The following is a 15,110-nucleotide window of genomic DNA, read 5'->3' on the forward strand; positions in this document are numbered from 1 at the left end:
AGGACCGGATAGGGGGCAGGGACCAGGCTGTTCGGGGAGGCACAGCTTTCCCTACCTGGCCCTCCATACAGTTTCAGAACTCCAATGTGGACCTCAGGCCAAAAAGTTTGCCCACTTGACCTAGGGCCTCCCTGTTCATTGGAAACCTGCACATTCTAAAGCCAAAAAGAGCAAAAACCCACATGGCCTGGATCTTCAGGCACCCAAGGTTCATAGTTTCAATCTACCCTTATGGGAACACCACCTACAGAGCAATAATTCAATGAGTTGACAAGAAATTATGGGTGTGCTGCAACCCCTGGGTTTAAGGGTTTTATTTGTTTCTCTTTTACACAACCCTGCAATAAAAGTGTCTAAAATAGTTTACCTTTAAGACATGATAAATGAATTTGATTTGATGTTTATGTAAAATCAACATTTAATTGTACCAGCCTAACGTATGTAAAACCAACATGCCTACCTTCAGCTGAGGATATAAAGTTTATTTTATTGTTTTTCTGAAACACAAGTAGTCATACCAATATGTTTTCTCATATCTGACAAAAATAATGCACAGCCAATTTTAGTTTACAGACAATTAATGTTAACGTAGAAGATGTTACCATTTTATATTTACATTATTCTAGTCCTGGTTGGATTCTAGAATTTCAAACAAAGGCTGGGCCTAGGGTTGTCCTTATGCTCCTCCTCTGAACTGTTGCTGATTTAGTGTTGTTTTTGCAGGCGCCTGAGCATCAGCACAAGTAAAGTAAACTCCATGTTTCTTATGGGGGTAATGAAGGAATCCATGTTTCCAGATGTGGTCTTCAAACAAGATAGTCTCTCTCCTACTGTGATGGCTTCCAGGGCAGTGTTACTCAACAACCCATGGTTAAGACCTGGAAAGTGGGTTTCTGGCCTAGATATTTGGTTTGGCTGATGGGAGGCCCCCTCAATAAACCCCAACAAAATCTCTTATCTGGGCCTACAACTCTAAATCAAGAGTGATTGAGGCGAGCACAGACCATCTGCAGAATGCTATTTCATATCTATCTGGCTCTTTGGTCCATAGCGAGATTCAGGGTCACATTTACCTTAAGTAGTAAAATATTCATCCACAACACATGCCCCATAACCCAGTCTGGCTGCAGATGGCAGATGTCTTCCAGAACTATATGCTATGGAAGAACTAAAGGTTTGAACCATGCTGCCTATATCAGGCATGAATTCAGGAGTCCTGTGCCTATGGCCACATATACAGCCGGAGTGTACCATCCTTCCAGGACCCAAGCATTTGAGAGGGAAAAGACTGTCCTATTGCTAAAGATGGCATAGGGTCCCCCTGGCAAACGCACTCCAGATGGCACTGATGGACCCTTGTGCTGGTCCTGGAACAGATTAAATGGCACAGAAGGTCTTAAAAAGACGTGAGCTGGAGGGCCCGTGCTCCAGCAAGGAGATAGGATGCTGGCTGAAGCGTGTGGGTAGTTTTGAGGCCCCCTCACCTTCTGTCCCTGCCAACCACTCACCACAACCACTGCCACCTTTGCTGCTCCTTTCTTGCTTGGATCAAGTAGGGGCCTAGTTTCCTGCCAGGTTCCACAGCAGCTTTTAGTGGCTGGAGGAGAAAATGCAGCTCATGCCTGTAGCTCAGTCAAGTGTGTGACAGGCTGAGCTGCAGGGATGAGGACAGTTACCAGATGTGTGACATTTGGCAGCTCTGCGTTCTCCCTTCTGTGAAGTGGGGCCCAGCTTAAAGCACCGAGACTGTTAGAAGATGAGCAATAGTGGCAAGGCCAAAGAGTGAGGCAGAGCTGAAATAAGATCATAAGCTGATGAAGGTACTTGGATAAGGATCTCTAACGGGCGTACCTCCATTTACAGATGGATAAAGAGAGGTGCAAACAGATAAAGTAACTTCCCCAAGGCTACACATACTACATGATAGAACTGGGAACAGAACCCAAGAGTCCTGATTCTCCATGCACTAGACTATGTTGCTGCCCATTAAAAATGGATCCCTTTCTGCTCTGAATTCACACATCCACTGGCATAAGTAAAAGAAACACTAGCCAGGTTCCTTGCATAGAAAGGCAAGCCACTCAGTTTGGACTTTGTTTTAATTCACTTATTTAGAGGCAACTGTCATTATTTCCTTAGGGTGGCGGAGGGAAGGGCAAGGATATACAATAATGCACCACATTGTTTTCACTAGCCTGGGGGAGAAAAAACACACAGTATGTGCGTATGTGCGTGTGTGTATACATATAGAATAATACATCTATATATACACAATATATACACACACTTTGCCTAGACTTGTTTACAAAATATGTAGCATTTTCATACCATCCAAAAAAAAGTACATGATTTTAAACAAATTCTAAAGAAATGACGTTATTGGTAATTTACATTTAAAATCTAGCACAAAAATTCCAAATGACAAAACAAGATTTTGCTACTAATCAGTGCTTCTAGAAAGAGAAACAGTTCAAGTTACCTTTCAAGAAAGAGAAAAAGTTATTTATCATATGATGTAACGGCAACACAGAGGGGTTCTGTTTTGTTTTTAAATTAATCACCTAATTTAACCTTTAAAATTACAAAGAATTGAAGTCAATTTATAGGTCAAGTGCAGTAAATGTTCCTTGAGCACAAAGCAGCACTAGAGAAAGTAACAGGGAAGGTGGCGGCTGATTGGATTCGAAAGGGAGGCAACAGGTGGCTTTCTTCAGTGCCCTCACAGATCAGTTTCCATCCTAAAGCACAGGTTCTAATGAAGACTATGTTTAAAGAAGGGGTCACACAGAGTTAAAGCTTTGGTCTTTCAGCAGTTTGATAAATGCTTTTTTTAAACCTGTACCTTGTGAGTGGTTGAAGCTCTTGCAGGGGCTTGTCATTGAATGAAGCCATAAGAAGGATCTTGTAGACAGTTCTGCCAATAGGATTTACCACAGATGCATGACACTGCAGTAGGGGCAACTTTTGAAACGTTTACTCTGGGGAAAAGGTGTATTCCAAAAGCTTCCCAAATGGCTTGAGAGAATGTAGCCCAATGAATCCATTACATTCAGAAATTGAATTACCACCTTTGCATTAGATGCTTGTGATCCAAGCAGGCTGCAGAGTCAAAAACATGCTGCTAGCAGAGGGGCGGACTACAGCTGTAAATTACTGCAGTCACGCATTCAGCAATGCCTTACAAGTGTGGCCTACAGGAACCATGTATTCCATGCTAATTCATCTGGGGTCATGAGAGTAGTGAGGGGAAAATGGAAAGATGGGATGTAGTATCACAGTATATTTGTTAAACAGACCTTGATCAGGAGGTTTCTATTTTATGGGGTGGGCTGGTATTTTAAACAGGAAACTCTACCTCATGAGACTGCAAGTAGTCAGGAGACCTATCACTACAGAGTCTTCCTCGCGCTGACAGTTTAGCACGCTAAGATTTTACATCAAAAGGTAATTTACAGAACAGAAACCAGTTCAAGTTATGCAGAACAGAAAAATGTAAAAGGTGGATGAGTGCGTAGAGATATATCATCTGTGACTAAGCTTGTGAGGACCAGAAACAGAAGCATGAAGTTAGGAAGCATTCAACTTTAACAAAGAGGCCACATTGTGTTAGGGATGGGGCAGTGTGGTAGTTTCTCCATTTTAGAAGCCAGTTACAAAAGTCACTTTTAGGGAGGTGATAAGACTGACCTACTCACAAGTCCTTTTTGGGTTGAGAGGAGAGAATGAGAGAGTCCAGATCTCCAAAGTGGCCTGTGGTGTCCAGATGGGAGCTCAGTTTTGTAACGGGACAGGTGCAGTTGTGTTCAATGTGCCTAGTAACTAGGAAGCATGTCCACTGGAGGCTGTAGTTGCAGGGGACAGAGTTTACTCCAATATCTGTGAAGCATTCCATATGCCAATGCCCAGGCTGGCACATAAAGCAAAGTATTTAATCTGACACATTTTATGTCAGGGCTGAATGCAGCTCAGAAAGGCATCCAAGGAGGCACCCAAGGAAGAATATGGAAGGGAACTCAGGTAGATGGGGACAGTAAGGGGTTATGGAAACACTCCAAAGGTGATTCAAGGCTTTACATGAGGACTGTCTGGGTGGAGGAACAGATAGCATGGGGCACCTCAGAGCTGGAAGCCCTCCATGGGAGCCTCACACTGCTGGAAGATGTACTGCTGCTGGCTGAGATCTACTTGTGGGGCAATACTGCTGTCCTCGTCCTCTGACCCAAAGTAGTGCTCAATCAGATCAAAGGCCTTCTGATAGATATCCTGGTTCTCATGGCTCTGCAAGAATTCAATCTTATCCAGGCCTATATGGGAAAGAAGCAAACAAGAAGCACAGGTCAATCCAGGACAGACACACATGCTCTCCCCATCCCACCTGCTAGAGCAGGGGTAGGCAAACTTTTTGGCCTGAGGGCCGCATCGGGTTTCATAAATTGTATGGAAGGCCTGTTAGGGGAGAGGGTTGTGGCCCAGCCCCCACCTCCTATCTGCCCCTCCCTGACCCCCGCTGCCCCATCCAACCCCTCCTCTAATTCCTGACACACACCCCCGGGACCCCTACCCCATCCAACCACCCCTTCTCCCTGTCCCCTGATTGCCCCCTGCAGCTCCATCCAACCCCTCCTCCTCCTTGACTGCCCCCCAGGACCTCTGCCCCCATTCAACCCTGTTTCCCCCCACCCCATATCCACACCCCCACCCCCTGACCACCACCCCAAACTCCCCTGCCCTCTGTCTAATGCCCCTGCTCTGTGCCCCCTTACCACACTGCCTGGAGCACCGGTGGCTGGCAGTGCTACAGCCGGGCCATCGCGCAGCACAAAGCAGTGGGTCAGGCCAGGCTCTGCAGCTGCGCTGCTCCAGGAGCTCACAGCCGTGCAGGTGGTGGAGCAAGCAAGCTGAAGCTGCGGGGGAGGGAGAGAGCAGGGGAGGGGCCAGGGCTAGCCTCCTGGGCCAGGAGCTTGGAGGCCGGGCAGGATGGTCCTGCGGACCAGATGTGGCCCGCGGGCTGTAGTTTGCCCACCTCTACACTAGAGAGAACAAGCTTCTGCACCTCCAGAAAGAGCTCCATTGCAGCAGCTCTTCTCTCTTCCACCACAACCAAAAAGACCAGGTTCTGTTACATAGGTTCTTTGTCTCCCATTGCACATCAGATCACGAGGTAAAGCTCTGAGGATCTGAATAGCAAAGCCTGGAAACATTTTCATGATTAGACTGTGTCGGGAGTATGCCTGCTGTAGTAGTGTTCACACAGTGCTTCTGTGTGCTGGACCCATTACTCTGCATGTATAATGCAGCTGAACTACTGCAAACAGTGTTTAAAGTGACCTGAAAAAAAGTGTGTGTGGGTCTATCACCTTCTCACCTGCCTGTCCTCCAGCTCAGCAATTAATTCTGTTAACCAACACCCAAATCAATGCTGTCCCCACATCAGTTCTGCTCCCTCCATTCCCCCACTCATCAGTTCTGCCCCAAACAGCCTCACCTCTGCTCCTCCTGGGTACTTCACTTCCCTCTCCCAGCCATGGGAGGACTGCAGTGGTGGTCCCCTTCTCCCACTTCCCAGACCAGAAGAGGAACCGAGGATCTGTCCCATCATTCACAGGAGAGGGAGGAGAAGGGAGCAGAGCTGCTGGGCTCTTTCTGCTTCCTCCTCCTCTCTTCTGAGAATGGTATTGGTTCCAGAGGAAAACTCTGGCTGTTTTCTGCACTAGGTCTAATTAGCTGCTCTTCCCCAGGAACTGGGCAAGCAGGGAAAGCAGCTAAGCAGAGGGACAGTTCCCCAGGGCAGTATTAAAAATGTGCATTGCACATAGAGGCATGACAAAATCAGGCCTAGTAGTCTGGAAGCCACTACAGCATTTTCAGAAGCACTGTCTGCAGACGGATAAGAATCTGTAACATCAAGCGGGCAGAACAGGATACCAAACATCAAAGTCCTGGACCAGTACTGCATGATCAGTGTTGAATCCCGAATCATACAGGCACAGCTTTGCTGGGCTGGTCACTTTGTGGATGGATGATATGTGATCCCCTAAAGCCATATTTTATGGACAGTTGAAAAAGGGAGCACGTATACTGGCAGGCCAATGTAAAAACAATATAAGGAAACTCTCAAAGTTCATCTAAAAGTTGCCCAAGTTAATCCAAACAGATGAGAAGCTGCTGCCAGATCAGGATGAGAATAGCAGAACAGAAAAAGGCAAAGAGAAGAGTGAGCAAAGAAAGCAGACTGTGGCAAACCTGTGTGGCCACATCTGCCTTATGTGTGGAGCCCTCATTGGTTTACATTCATACAAAAGACACACTGAAACAAACTGACTCTCATACATTGACAAGGACAGGTGACTCCACCTATGTCCAATTCTGGGCACCACACTTAAGAGAAATGTGGACTAACTGGAGAGCAACAGAATGATAAAAGGTTTAGAAAACTTGGCCTATGGGGAAAGGTAAAAACCTGGGCACATTTAGTTGATGAAAGAAGTCTGATTGGGGACCTGATAACAGTCTTCAAATATGTTGAGAGTTGTTAAAAAGAGGATGGGAATCAGCTATTCTCTAAGTCCACTGAAGGTAGGAGAAGCAGCAATGGAATTAATCTGCAGCAGGGGAGATTTAGGTTAGATATTAGGAAAAACTTTCAAACTAGAAGGGTAGTTAAGCTCTGGAACAGGCTTCCAAGGGAGGCTGTGGAATCCCCGTCGCTAGAGGTTTTTAAGTACAGGTGGATAATCTGTCAGGAATGGCCTAGGTTTACTTGGTCCTGTCTCAATGCAGGGGGCTAGACTTGATGATTTGTCAAGTTCCCTTTCAGCCCTATATTCCTACAATTCTATAAGATGATACCCGCCCCCTCTCTGAGTACAGCCTTTCCCTAAGTAGGCCACAATCCAGCTATTGTTTAAGAAATTATTGCTCAACACAACTGAGCTCTCCAGCTATCACTCAGTATTTAATATCCCAGTTTCATTTATCTTAGCATTTTATAGAGTCCATCACCATAGTACTTAAGCACTACTAATAAATAAGCTGAGAAGCTCAGCAAAGATTGCCTCCAACTTCATCTACATGCTATTAATATCCTGGACCATTACCAGTCAGGCCTCAGGCAAAAAAAAGATACTGATGATGACAGATTGAAGAGGATCAAGGATAAGGGCCAGATATGCACATTCATATGGCTGGACCTCTTCAAAGCAATTAATACAGTTGTCTATGGAATCCTGCTGTTCAGTCTCAGAAATATGGCAGGGATTAGTGGAACTGCATGTGATGTGTTCAACTGTTTCTCTTTGGTTTCATCCAGACTGTCCTGATGGGCATCAACTCCTTCAACTTCAAATCGCTCACCTGTGGGATTCAGCATTTAATGCTAAGAGGCAGGGAAACAGCATGAAGTAAAATGCCAGAAATACACAGATGACACTCAGATTCTCAGAGACTTGCCAGGAACTAAAAGACAAGCACTGCACTGGAAACCAATTAGAATAGTACTAATATGGAGACAAAACAAACCTGTAGATGCCCTTAACGTTGGATTAACACAATTAATGTGGATATACCGAATCATCTGTGATCTGGTTCAATTAGAATGGTCCAAATTCTCTAAACCCAATTCTGACAATCCAGAAACCCAACGGAGGCAACTCCAGACTTGTCAGATGGAAGTAGTACTAAGCCCTGGCTGGTACGGAAATGGATTGCCCAGTAGAGTAAAGGGTCAGGGAACTTTTTTCCTAACACCAAACTTGAGGCACCAAAACTACCCATTTATGTCACCAGGAAGGCATCCAGGAATACTAAATATTGGCTAAATATTGGAAAATATGGATCCTTTCCCCCCCACTGACAGGTATTGTGAGTGTGCCCATATTATTTTCCAAGAACCTCAGAAAAGAGAATAGGCTAAAAGAAAAATATCACATACTGGAAGTGACTGTGTTCCAGGCAGAAAGAGAGCCCTTTTCCAGGAAGCACAATAGTGCTTCATGCATCCTCCAAGCTATCTAGGGTGCTTTGCACCCTGTCCATCAGCACCCTCAGGTCATTTGGATCAAAGCCTGCTCTTCACTAGTATCAGCCTCAGAGGAGTGGGGTGAGTTCTCCATCCTCTAAGGACATGCCTTTGCCCCTTTGGAGTGTTGGCATTTCAATGTTTTTGAGGATGTTTTAGACATCCTGTTAGGGAGTACAGAGGAATCTAAAGGGGAAGGAGATTCAAGGCAGAAAATGTAGAATGCACCAAGTCAGAGCAGAAGGCTGGATGGAAGAGGGACCTTGACCTCATGCAATTGATGAAAAAGACATGGAATGAAGAGCCTCATGGAAGTACATGAACACCTTCAATCTGATAGGGAGGTAAGCGGGCACACAGTAGTAGAATCATATAATCATATCAGGGTCGGAAGGGACCTCAGGAGATCATCTAGTCCAACCCCCTGCTCAAAGCAGGACCAACCCCCAACTAAATCATTCCAGCCAGGGCTTTGTCAAGCCTGACCATAAAAACCTCTAAGGAAGGAGATTCCTTAGACCCACTTCCCTAGGTAACCCATTCCAGTGCTTCACCACCTTCTTAGTGAAAACGTTTTTCCTAATATCCAACTTAAACCTCCCCCACTGCAACCTGAGACCATTACTCCTTGTTCTGTCATCTGCTACCACTGACAACAGTCTAGAGCCATCCTCATTGGAACCCCCTTTCAGGTAGTTGAAAGCAGCTATCAAATTCCCCCTCATTCTTCTCTTCAGCAAATTAAATAATCCCAGTTCCCACAGCCTCTCCTTATAAGTCATGTGCTCCAGCCCCCTAATCATTTTTATAGCCCTCTGCTGGACTCTTGCCAATTTTTTCACATCCTTCTTGTATTGTGGCACCTAAAACTTGACTCGAGATGAGGCCTCACGAATGCCGAATAGAGGGGAATGATCATGTTCCTTGATCTGCTGGCAATGCTCCTACTTACACAGCCCAAAATGCCATTAGACCTTCTTGGCAACAGGGCACACTGTTGACTCATATCCAGCTTCTCGTCCACTGTAACCCCTAGGCCCTTTTCTGCAGAACTACTGCCTAGCTGCTCGGTCCCCAGCCTGTAGCAGTGCATAGAATTCTTCCGTCCTAAGTGCAGGACTCTGCTCGTTGTCCTTCTTGAACCTCATCAGATTTATTTTAGCCCCATCCTCTGTCTAGGTCCCTCTGTATCCTATCCCTACCCTCCAGCGTATCTACCACTCCTCCCAGTTTAGTGTCATCTGCAAACTTGCTGAGGGTGCAGTCCACACCATCCTCCAGATCATTAATGAATATATTGAACAAAACCAGCTCCAAGACCGACCCTTGTGGCACTGCGCTTGATACCGGCTGCCAACTAGCCATGGAGCCAGTGATCACTACTTTTTGAACCCAATGATCTAGCCAGCTTTCTATGCACCTTATGGTCCATTCAGCCAGCCCATACTTCTTTAACTTTCTAGCAAGGATACTGTGGGAGATGTACCAAAAGCTTTGCTACAGTCAAGGAATAACATATTCACTGCTTCCCCTTCATCCATAGAGCCAGTTATCTTAACATGCAAGGCAATTAGGTTAGTCAAGCATGACTTGTCCTTGGTGAATCCATGCTGTTTCTGATCACTTTCGTCTCCTCTAAGTGCTTCAGAATTGATTCCTTGAGGACCTGCTCCATGATTTTTCCAGGGACTGGAAGTTCCTGTAGTTCCCCAGATCCTCCTCCTCCCCCTTTTTTTTTTTTACCCCACTGTCCCTCTGAGCCTGAGGGAATAGGAAGAAAACGAGAATATCTGGCACTGCCTGAACAAAGGCACATGGAAAAGGAGGGTGTATGGACTGGACTCCTCATTGTTTTTGTGGAAAAGGAGGGTGTATGGAAGGACCCAAAAGCAGAGAGCTGGTATTAAAGGCCAGGTAATTTACAGGCCCTCCCCATCCCTACCCTCCCACAACTGTAAGAGACAGTCACACCCCGGAATCTCTCTCACCATTGCTCAGGGGGTGAGGAATCAGTTGCAGACAAGAGATGTCTGGACCTGAGCTAGAAGGTACCAGGATCCCCCCAAAAGGAAGACAGCTGAAGGGTGACAGAGACTATGCCACACTGAATCTAAGGAGCTGTTACTACAGCACCAGGATCAAGTGGTATCAGCACCAGCCAGGAACCCCCAATAAGAGCAGCAGATCATAAGCTATGCTATAAGCAAGGCAGGGAGTTGTTTTTCTGCCTGGATTTCACAGATCAGAAGTGGGAGGAGGTTAGAATAAACAAAAGAGGCCTTGTAACTGTAGGATTAAATAAGCAGAGCAGAGATCCTGAACTGTGTCTGCTCTGAAGGAAAAATATTGCTGTTGAGTGCCACCATCAAAACTCGTAGGGTATGTCTACCCAAGACATGAAGCCCAGATCTATGGGACCCAGGCTTGTGGGCTCGTGTTTCCAAGCCCATGCTTGAGCGTTTGCATTTGGGCCTGATAACCATGCTGGAGCATCCATACTGCACATGACCTGACTCAGAACTTCAGCTTCTGTAAGCATATACTATCGTATCCCCAGGCTCCTATGCCTTCATCAGCCTAAGATGTTTGTGTTTTTTTCTATAATGGGTTGTGGAAGAACTTGTCTGCCCATCCTGTGGGAGCTGGCTGGAAGTGTTTTGAGTGGTTTTAGCCCAGGAGCGCATCCAGACAAGCCATTTTGTGTCTGCACTCTTCCTGCAGCCAGGAGCCATCGTGGATTCCACCCAGGTGGAAGAACTTCTCTCTCTCATGCTCTCAGTCCTATTTCGAGACACAGGCAAAGCATCTGCAAGATGCTGATGGACTTTTCAGTGGCAGGTTTTGAGCTGTGGAAGGCACCTCTCGTAGGAGGATACTGACACGCCAGCCCCAAGCCAGCTTATGCTGCTCACGTCTCCTTTCGCCTTAGCTGCAGACTCACTCTGCATAGACTGGCACTTCTGGAGCAGAGCCACCAGCAGAGACAGGTGGGGTCACATTGTCATGCAGACCTGGGATGACCAGTAGTGGGTCCAGAACTTTTGCATGAAAAAGTGGACATTTCTGGAGGTTTGCAATTAGCTTGTCTCTGCCTTCCAGCACAAGGACACCCACATATGGGCAGCCATGCTAGACCAGAAGCAGGTCACTAGCCATCTGGAAGCTGGCTACCCCAGACTGCTCCAGTTCCATGGCTAACCAGTTTGGAGTTGGCAATTCATCTGTGGGGATTGTTGAGAGTCCATCAGGAGTGTGATTTACCCAAAGGCAGTGAGCATAAGAAACATTCCTGAAATAACTGCTGGTTTTCAGAGAACGGGGTTTTCAAACTCATGGGCCACTGATGGGATTCATGTGCCTATCGTTTGCCCACTGCAAGGAGCGGCTATGCCACAAAGGATACTACTCCTCCAACCATTAGCAGTTGACCACAGGGGCAGATTCATGGACACTAAACATGGGATACACTAGCAGCGTGCATGATGCCAGGGTGTTCCAGAGATCAGGACTTTACCTTATGGAGAAAACTAGGATATATTCCCACCAAATAACATGTTATAAATAAATTACTGTCCCCACTGTTATTCTAGGAGTTGCTTACCCTTTGTTGCCATGGCTTATACAGCCCTGCCCAAATTTCAGAGGATCTGGCAAAAAAAAAAACGGTTTAATTGCACACTCAATTGCTGTCGGTTGGTGATAGAATGTGCATTGACAGACTGAAATCCATGGTGCTGCCTCCAAATAATTGGCTGCCAGTGTCATTAATACAGTCTGAATTATTGTGGCATGCTGTGCCCTACACTGTTGGAAGACAGGATACTGGGCTAGACGGACCATTGGCCTGACCCAGTATTGCCATTCTTATGCTATAATATTTGTGAGGAGAAGGGGGAGCCTTTTTGCCAGGAGCGGACTCAGGACATTTCAGAATATCTGAACTGGTATATACAGCCGACAGTGCACCTGTCATGACTGGTGCTGGATCCAGATGCACAATGGAAATCAGGAAGGCTTTGTGCACCCACATAATTCATGAGGGGGAATGAAATGCCATATGAAGTTGTGCGTGTGATATTTTTGTAAATACGTAGGTACTGTGTATCATGAGTTCTGTAAAGACGTTTATGAAGTGTATGAAGGTATGTTATGCATTTTATCAAACTGGCAATGTACTGTCATGGACAGTTTATGAATTATCGTAATGACAATTTGTAAATTTTTATTATGAAACTTTGACCTTGGGTATGAGATGACATACATTAAAGGTTTGTGCCCCTGTTATCATTGCATATAATAAATATTTGTTCTGGTCGTTTTATGTGCAAATCCAACATTTTATTTCACACAGGTATTTAAATGTTGCAACAATCAGTAATGCAGACCAGCTGCCATTATAGTGTGCAGCACAATAGTATAACCTAACTTTGACCCTAAAAAACCCACTCAAAAGGTCCATCTTGGCCTTTCTGGAACATTTTGGATGTGCAAAATGCACCTGAACAGGAGAGGATGAGTGCACAAGGTGCATCTGTCTGTTCAGTGTGCCAATGTTTGCCTTTGACATGCTCCAGTCCCCTCCTGAATTGTCTAACTCTAAAGGATGGGTGCTCTGCAGGGATCGATAGTGGTAAGGGGACTCAGGCTGTGGGTCTGGAGCAGAAGATACTGGTTGGTAGTGGAGCCTGCAATCTGGTAGCCATCAGCTGCAGTAAGTAATTGAACATCTGCTTCTGCTGCACTCTATCTTCCTTTCTCAACCAGCCATCATGCTCCATAAATCTGTCTGCCATTCTCTCCTTGCACTGGGCAGCCTCTCTCTCTCTCTATCTTTCCACCCTGGAAGCATCTTTATCTTTTTGGTAGTCGAGCTGGATCTCCTGGACCTGGATCGCTGATTCTTTTTTACTGAGCAAGTCTCCTATCCGCTCATCTTCAGCTCTTTCTCTTCCCCTGCTATAGGTGGTCTGCAGACCCAGGCTCCTGGTGCCTATGGCATTGAAAAGAGAAAGACAGAACATTATTTTCTGAGCATGGTAAAAAAAAAATACATTTCGCAGTTTATTAAAGCAACTACTACTTTCATTCATCAAAAGATGCATACTTTTAAATCAATGGGCTGTATTCTACTCTATTTACACAAAACACTGTCCACTTCAGAAATCCTTTGGAACAGCAATGAAAACCAGAAGACATCATGTTAAGACACACATATAAAATTCAGTTCTAATTACTTCTATATCCCCCTTTTTGGGGGGAGGGTAGAGTCTATGAAGGGAAGTTTGGGGCGGGGCAGGAGGGGAGATTACTTATGAGTGATCTAGTTACAAGCAATGATTGTTCAATCCTGTCAGGCAGGGCCAGCTCTGGAGGTCACTGATAGCCATCAGTGCTAAGAAACTATTTCAGCATCTAGTGACTAAATACCACATTGCAGAATGGAGCTGGGTCCTCAGGACTTATAGAGCGGGACCTAATAAGTATGCCCTATCCTGGAACGTAACAGACTGTCTGGGGTTCCTCTTCTGTGAGAAGTCTACTTTCATCACCAGCCAGAAATGGTGAAAATTTGTGATTAAAAAACAACAAGAATACTGAATTTGCATGAAGATGCAGTACAGCCTTCTTGTTACACCTTGTATCCATGCAAACACCCGACTCACTGCCATTCATTGGGAATCCTAAGACTTACATGCTCTGCTGTAGTTTAGACTCATGCATTAAAGCCTGCAATGGACAAAACACACACCACAGTTTTGTTTGGACTCGTAACAGCCCAGATTTTTGGGAATCAATTCACAGGCATCTGGGAAAAGTTTGTTCACGGATGATTTATAAAATGCACTGTACTGCACGGGAGGGTATGTGAGACTGTGAATTGTGGCGCACCAACCCATATACATACACCAATCAGCGAATAACTAGTAAAAATTTCATAACTGGTTGTGTAATTTTTCCTCCTTTTGCTGCATTCATCATTGCGATCCAATGTGGCAGTGGGTGTGGACCCTAGGAAAGCATGGAATGGCAATGTGTCCCATCCTGACTGAAATATGCCAGAATCCTGGGTTGTATTAATTTTAATAGGCTCATAAGCTGGAAATCCTTCCCTATCATATACTAATAAAAACAACATGGCAGCCAGAAACTTACCAGGCTCTGGTGCTTGTTCGATGCCAGGTCCTGCAGGGTACGCTCCACAGGGCTGTCCCTGAAAAGGTCCTCTGAGTATGGACACACACACAATGTGCTGTAGCTGCTCCAGTACCATGGCTTCTTCGTTTACGGGTCGCATCTCCGTGCGACTTCTTGCTCTTTATCTGCAAGCTTGCTCTCCCTCAGGTGGTCCCTGTAACATGGGGGTTACAAGGTTGCCATTTGTCACTCAGCAGCATCATGCACCCTGGGGCTCAGTGCCTTCCCTATACCTGGCCAAATTCCTTGTAAAAGGGACAGGAGACAGTAAAATAACCCAATAATTGTCATCAGCATTCTTGACTTTCTGGTATTCCGTCTCCGCCTCTTGATCCACCCTCTGCATTGATCTGCCGTCCGCATCGATTTCCAATGCTGCCCATCGCTCGATATTGTTTTATATACAAGGTTATTTTTCATAGCTCTTACCGAAGTCAAATGTCTTGCTTGCCTCATTCAGAGGTTACTGAATCTGTCTGCATTCCTCTGGCCATCTAGCCTTGCACTTGATGCAGGCATTCATCTTGCTGCTGGCCCCAGCAAATACACATGAGTTTTCTCTGTTTTTGCTGTTTCAGGGTGAGCAGCTCCACCTGGAAATGAAGCTGTTTTTAACCAGGAAGTTGCTTCCGGTTCCTGGAAGTGAGTTTGGAATTGGAAGGGTTTGGGAAGTAAAGCTCCAGATGATTTCAATGGATGTGTTGGCAGACTCTCCAGAGACAAGTCTGGTGACCCAGACTTGAGCTGCATCCACAATGCAAAATGCTTGGGCTCTGAACCACATCACAGTGGGATTCGGGCTCTGACCCCCTTCCCCTTCTCCTCTCCTCCCCAGCAGTGTCCACTGGACTGAGTCAAGAGGAGTTACTGGCTCAAGCCAAACTAATTTCTGCATGGA

At 45.8% G+C, this 15,110-nt stretch overlaps 1 protein-coding gene across 10 annotated transcripts in view; it reads right to left on the reverse strand.

Annotated features, from left to right (window-relative positions):
* Positions 1-299: 299 nt before the first annotated feature.
* LOC115635895 (importin subunit alpha-5) overlaps positions 300-15,110 on the reverse strand; it is a 132,527-nt gene continuing 117,716 nt past the window's right edge. For 4 of the 10 annotated variants that reach the window (XM_030535272.1, XM_030535215.1, XM_030535295.1 and 1 more), the window contains exons 14-15: positions 11,619-11,664; positions 9,705-10,798 (exon numbers count right to left, since the gene is read on the reverse strand). In XM_030535272.1, the coding sequence (XP_030391132.1) occupies positions 10,579-10,798; positions 11,619-11,664 (266 nt within the window). In that variant the 3' untranslated portion in view covers positions 9,705-10,578. The other 6 variants (XM_030535243.1, XR_003996730.1, XM_030535224.1 and 3 more) reach the window with 6 other exon arrangements.

The sequence above is a fragment of the Gopherus evgoodei genome, chromosome 1 (assembly GCF_007399415.2).
Source record: "Gopherus evgoodei ecotype Sinaloan lineage chromosome 1, rGopEvg1_v1.p, whole genome shotgun sequence".
NCBI classification, from domain to species: domain Eukaryota; kingdom Metazoa; phylum Chordata; order Testudines; family Testudinidae; genus Gopherus; species Gopherus evgoodei.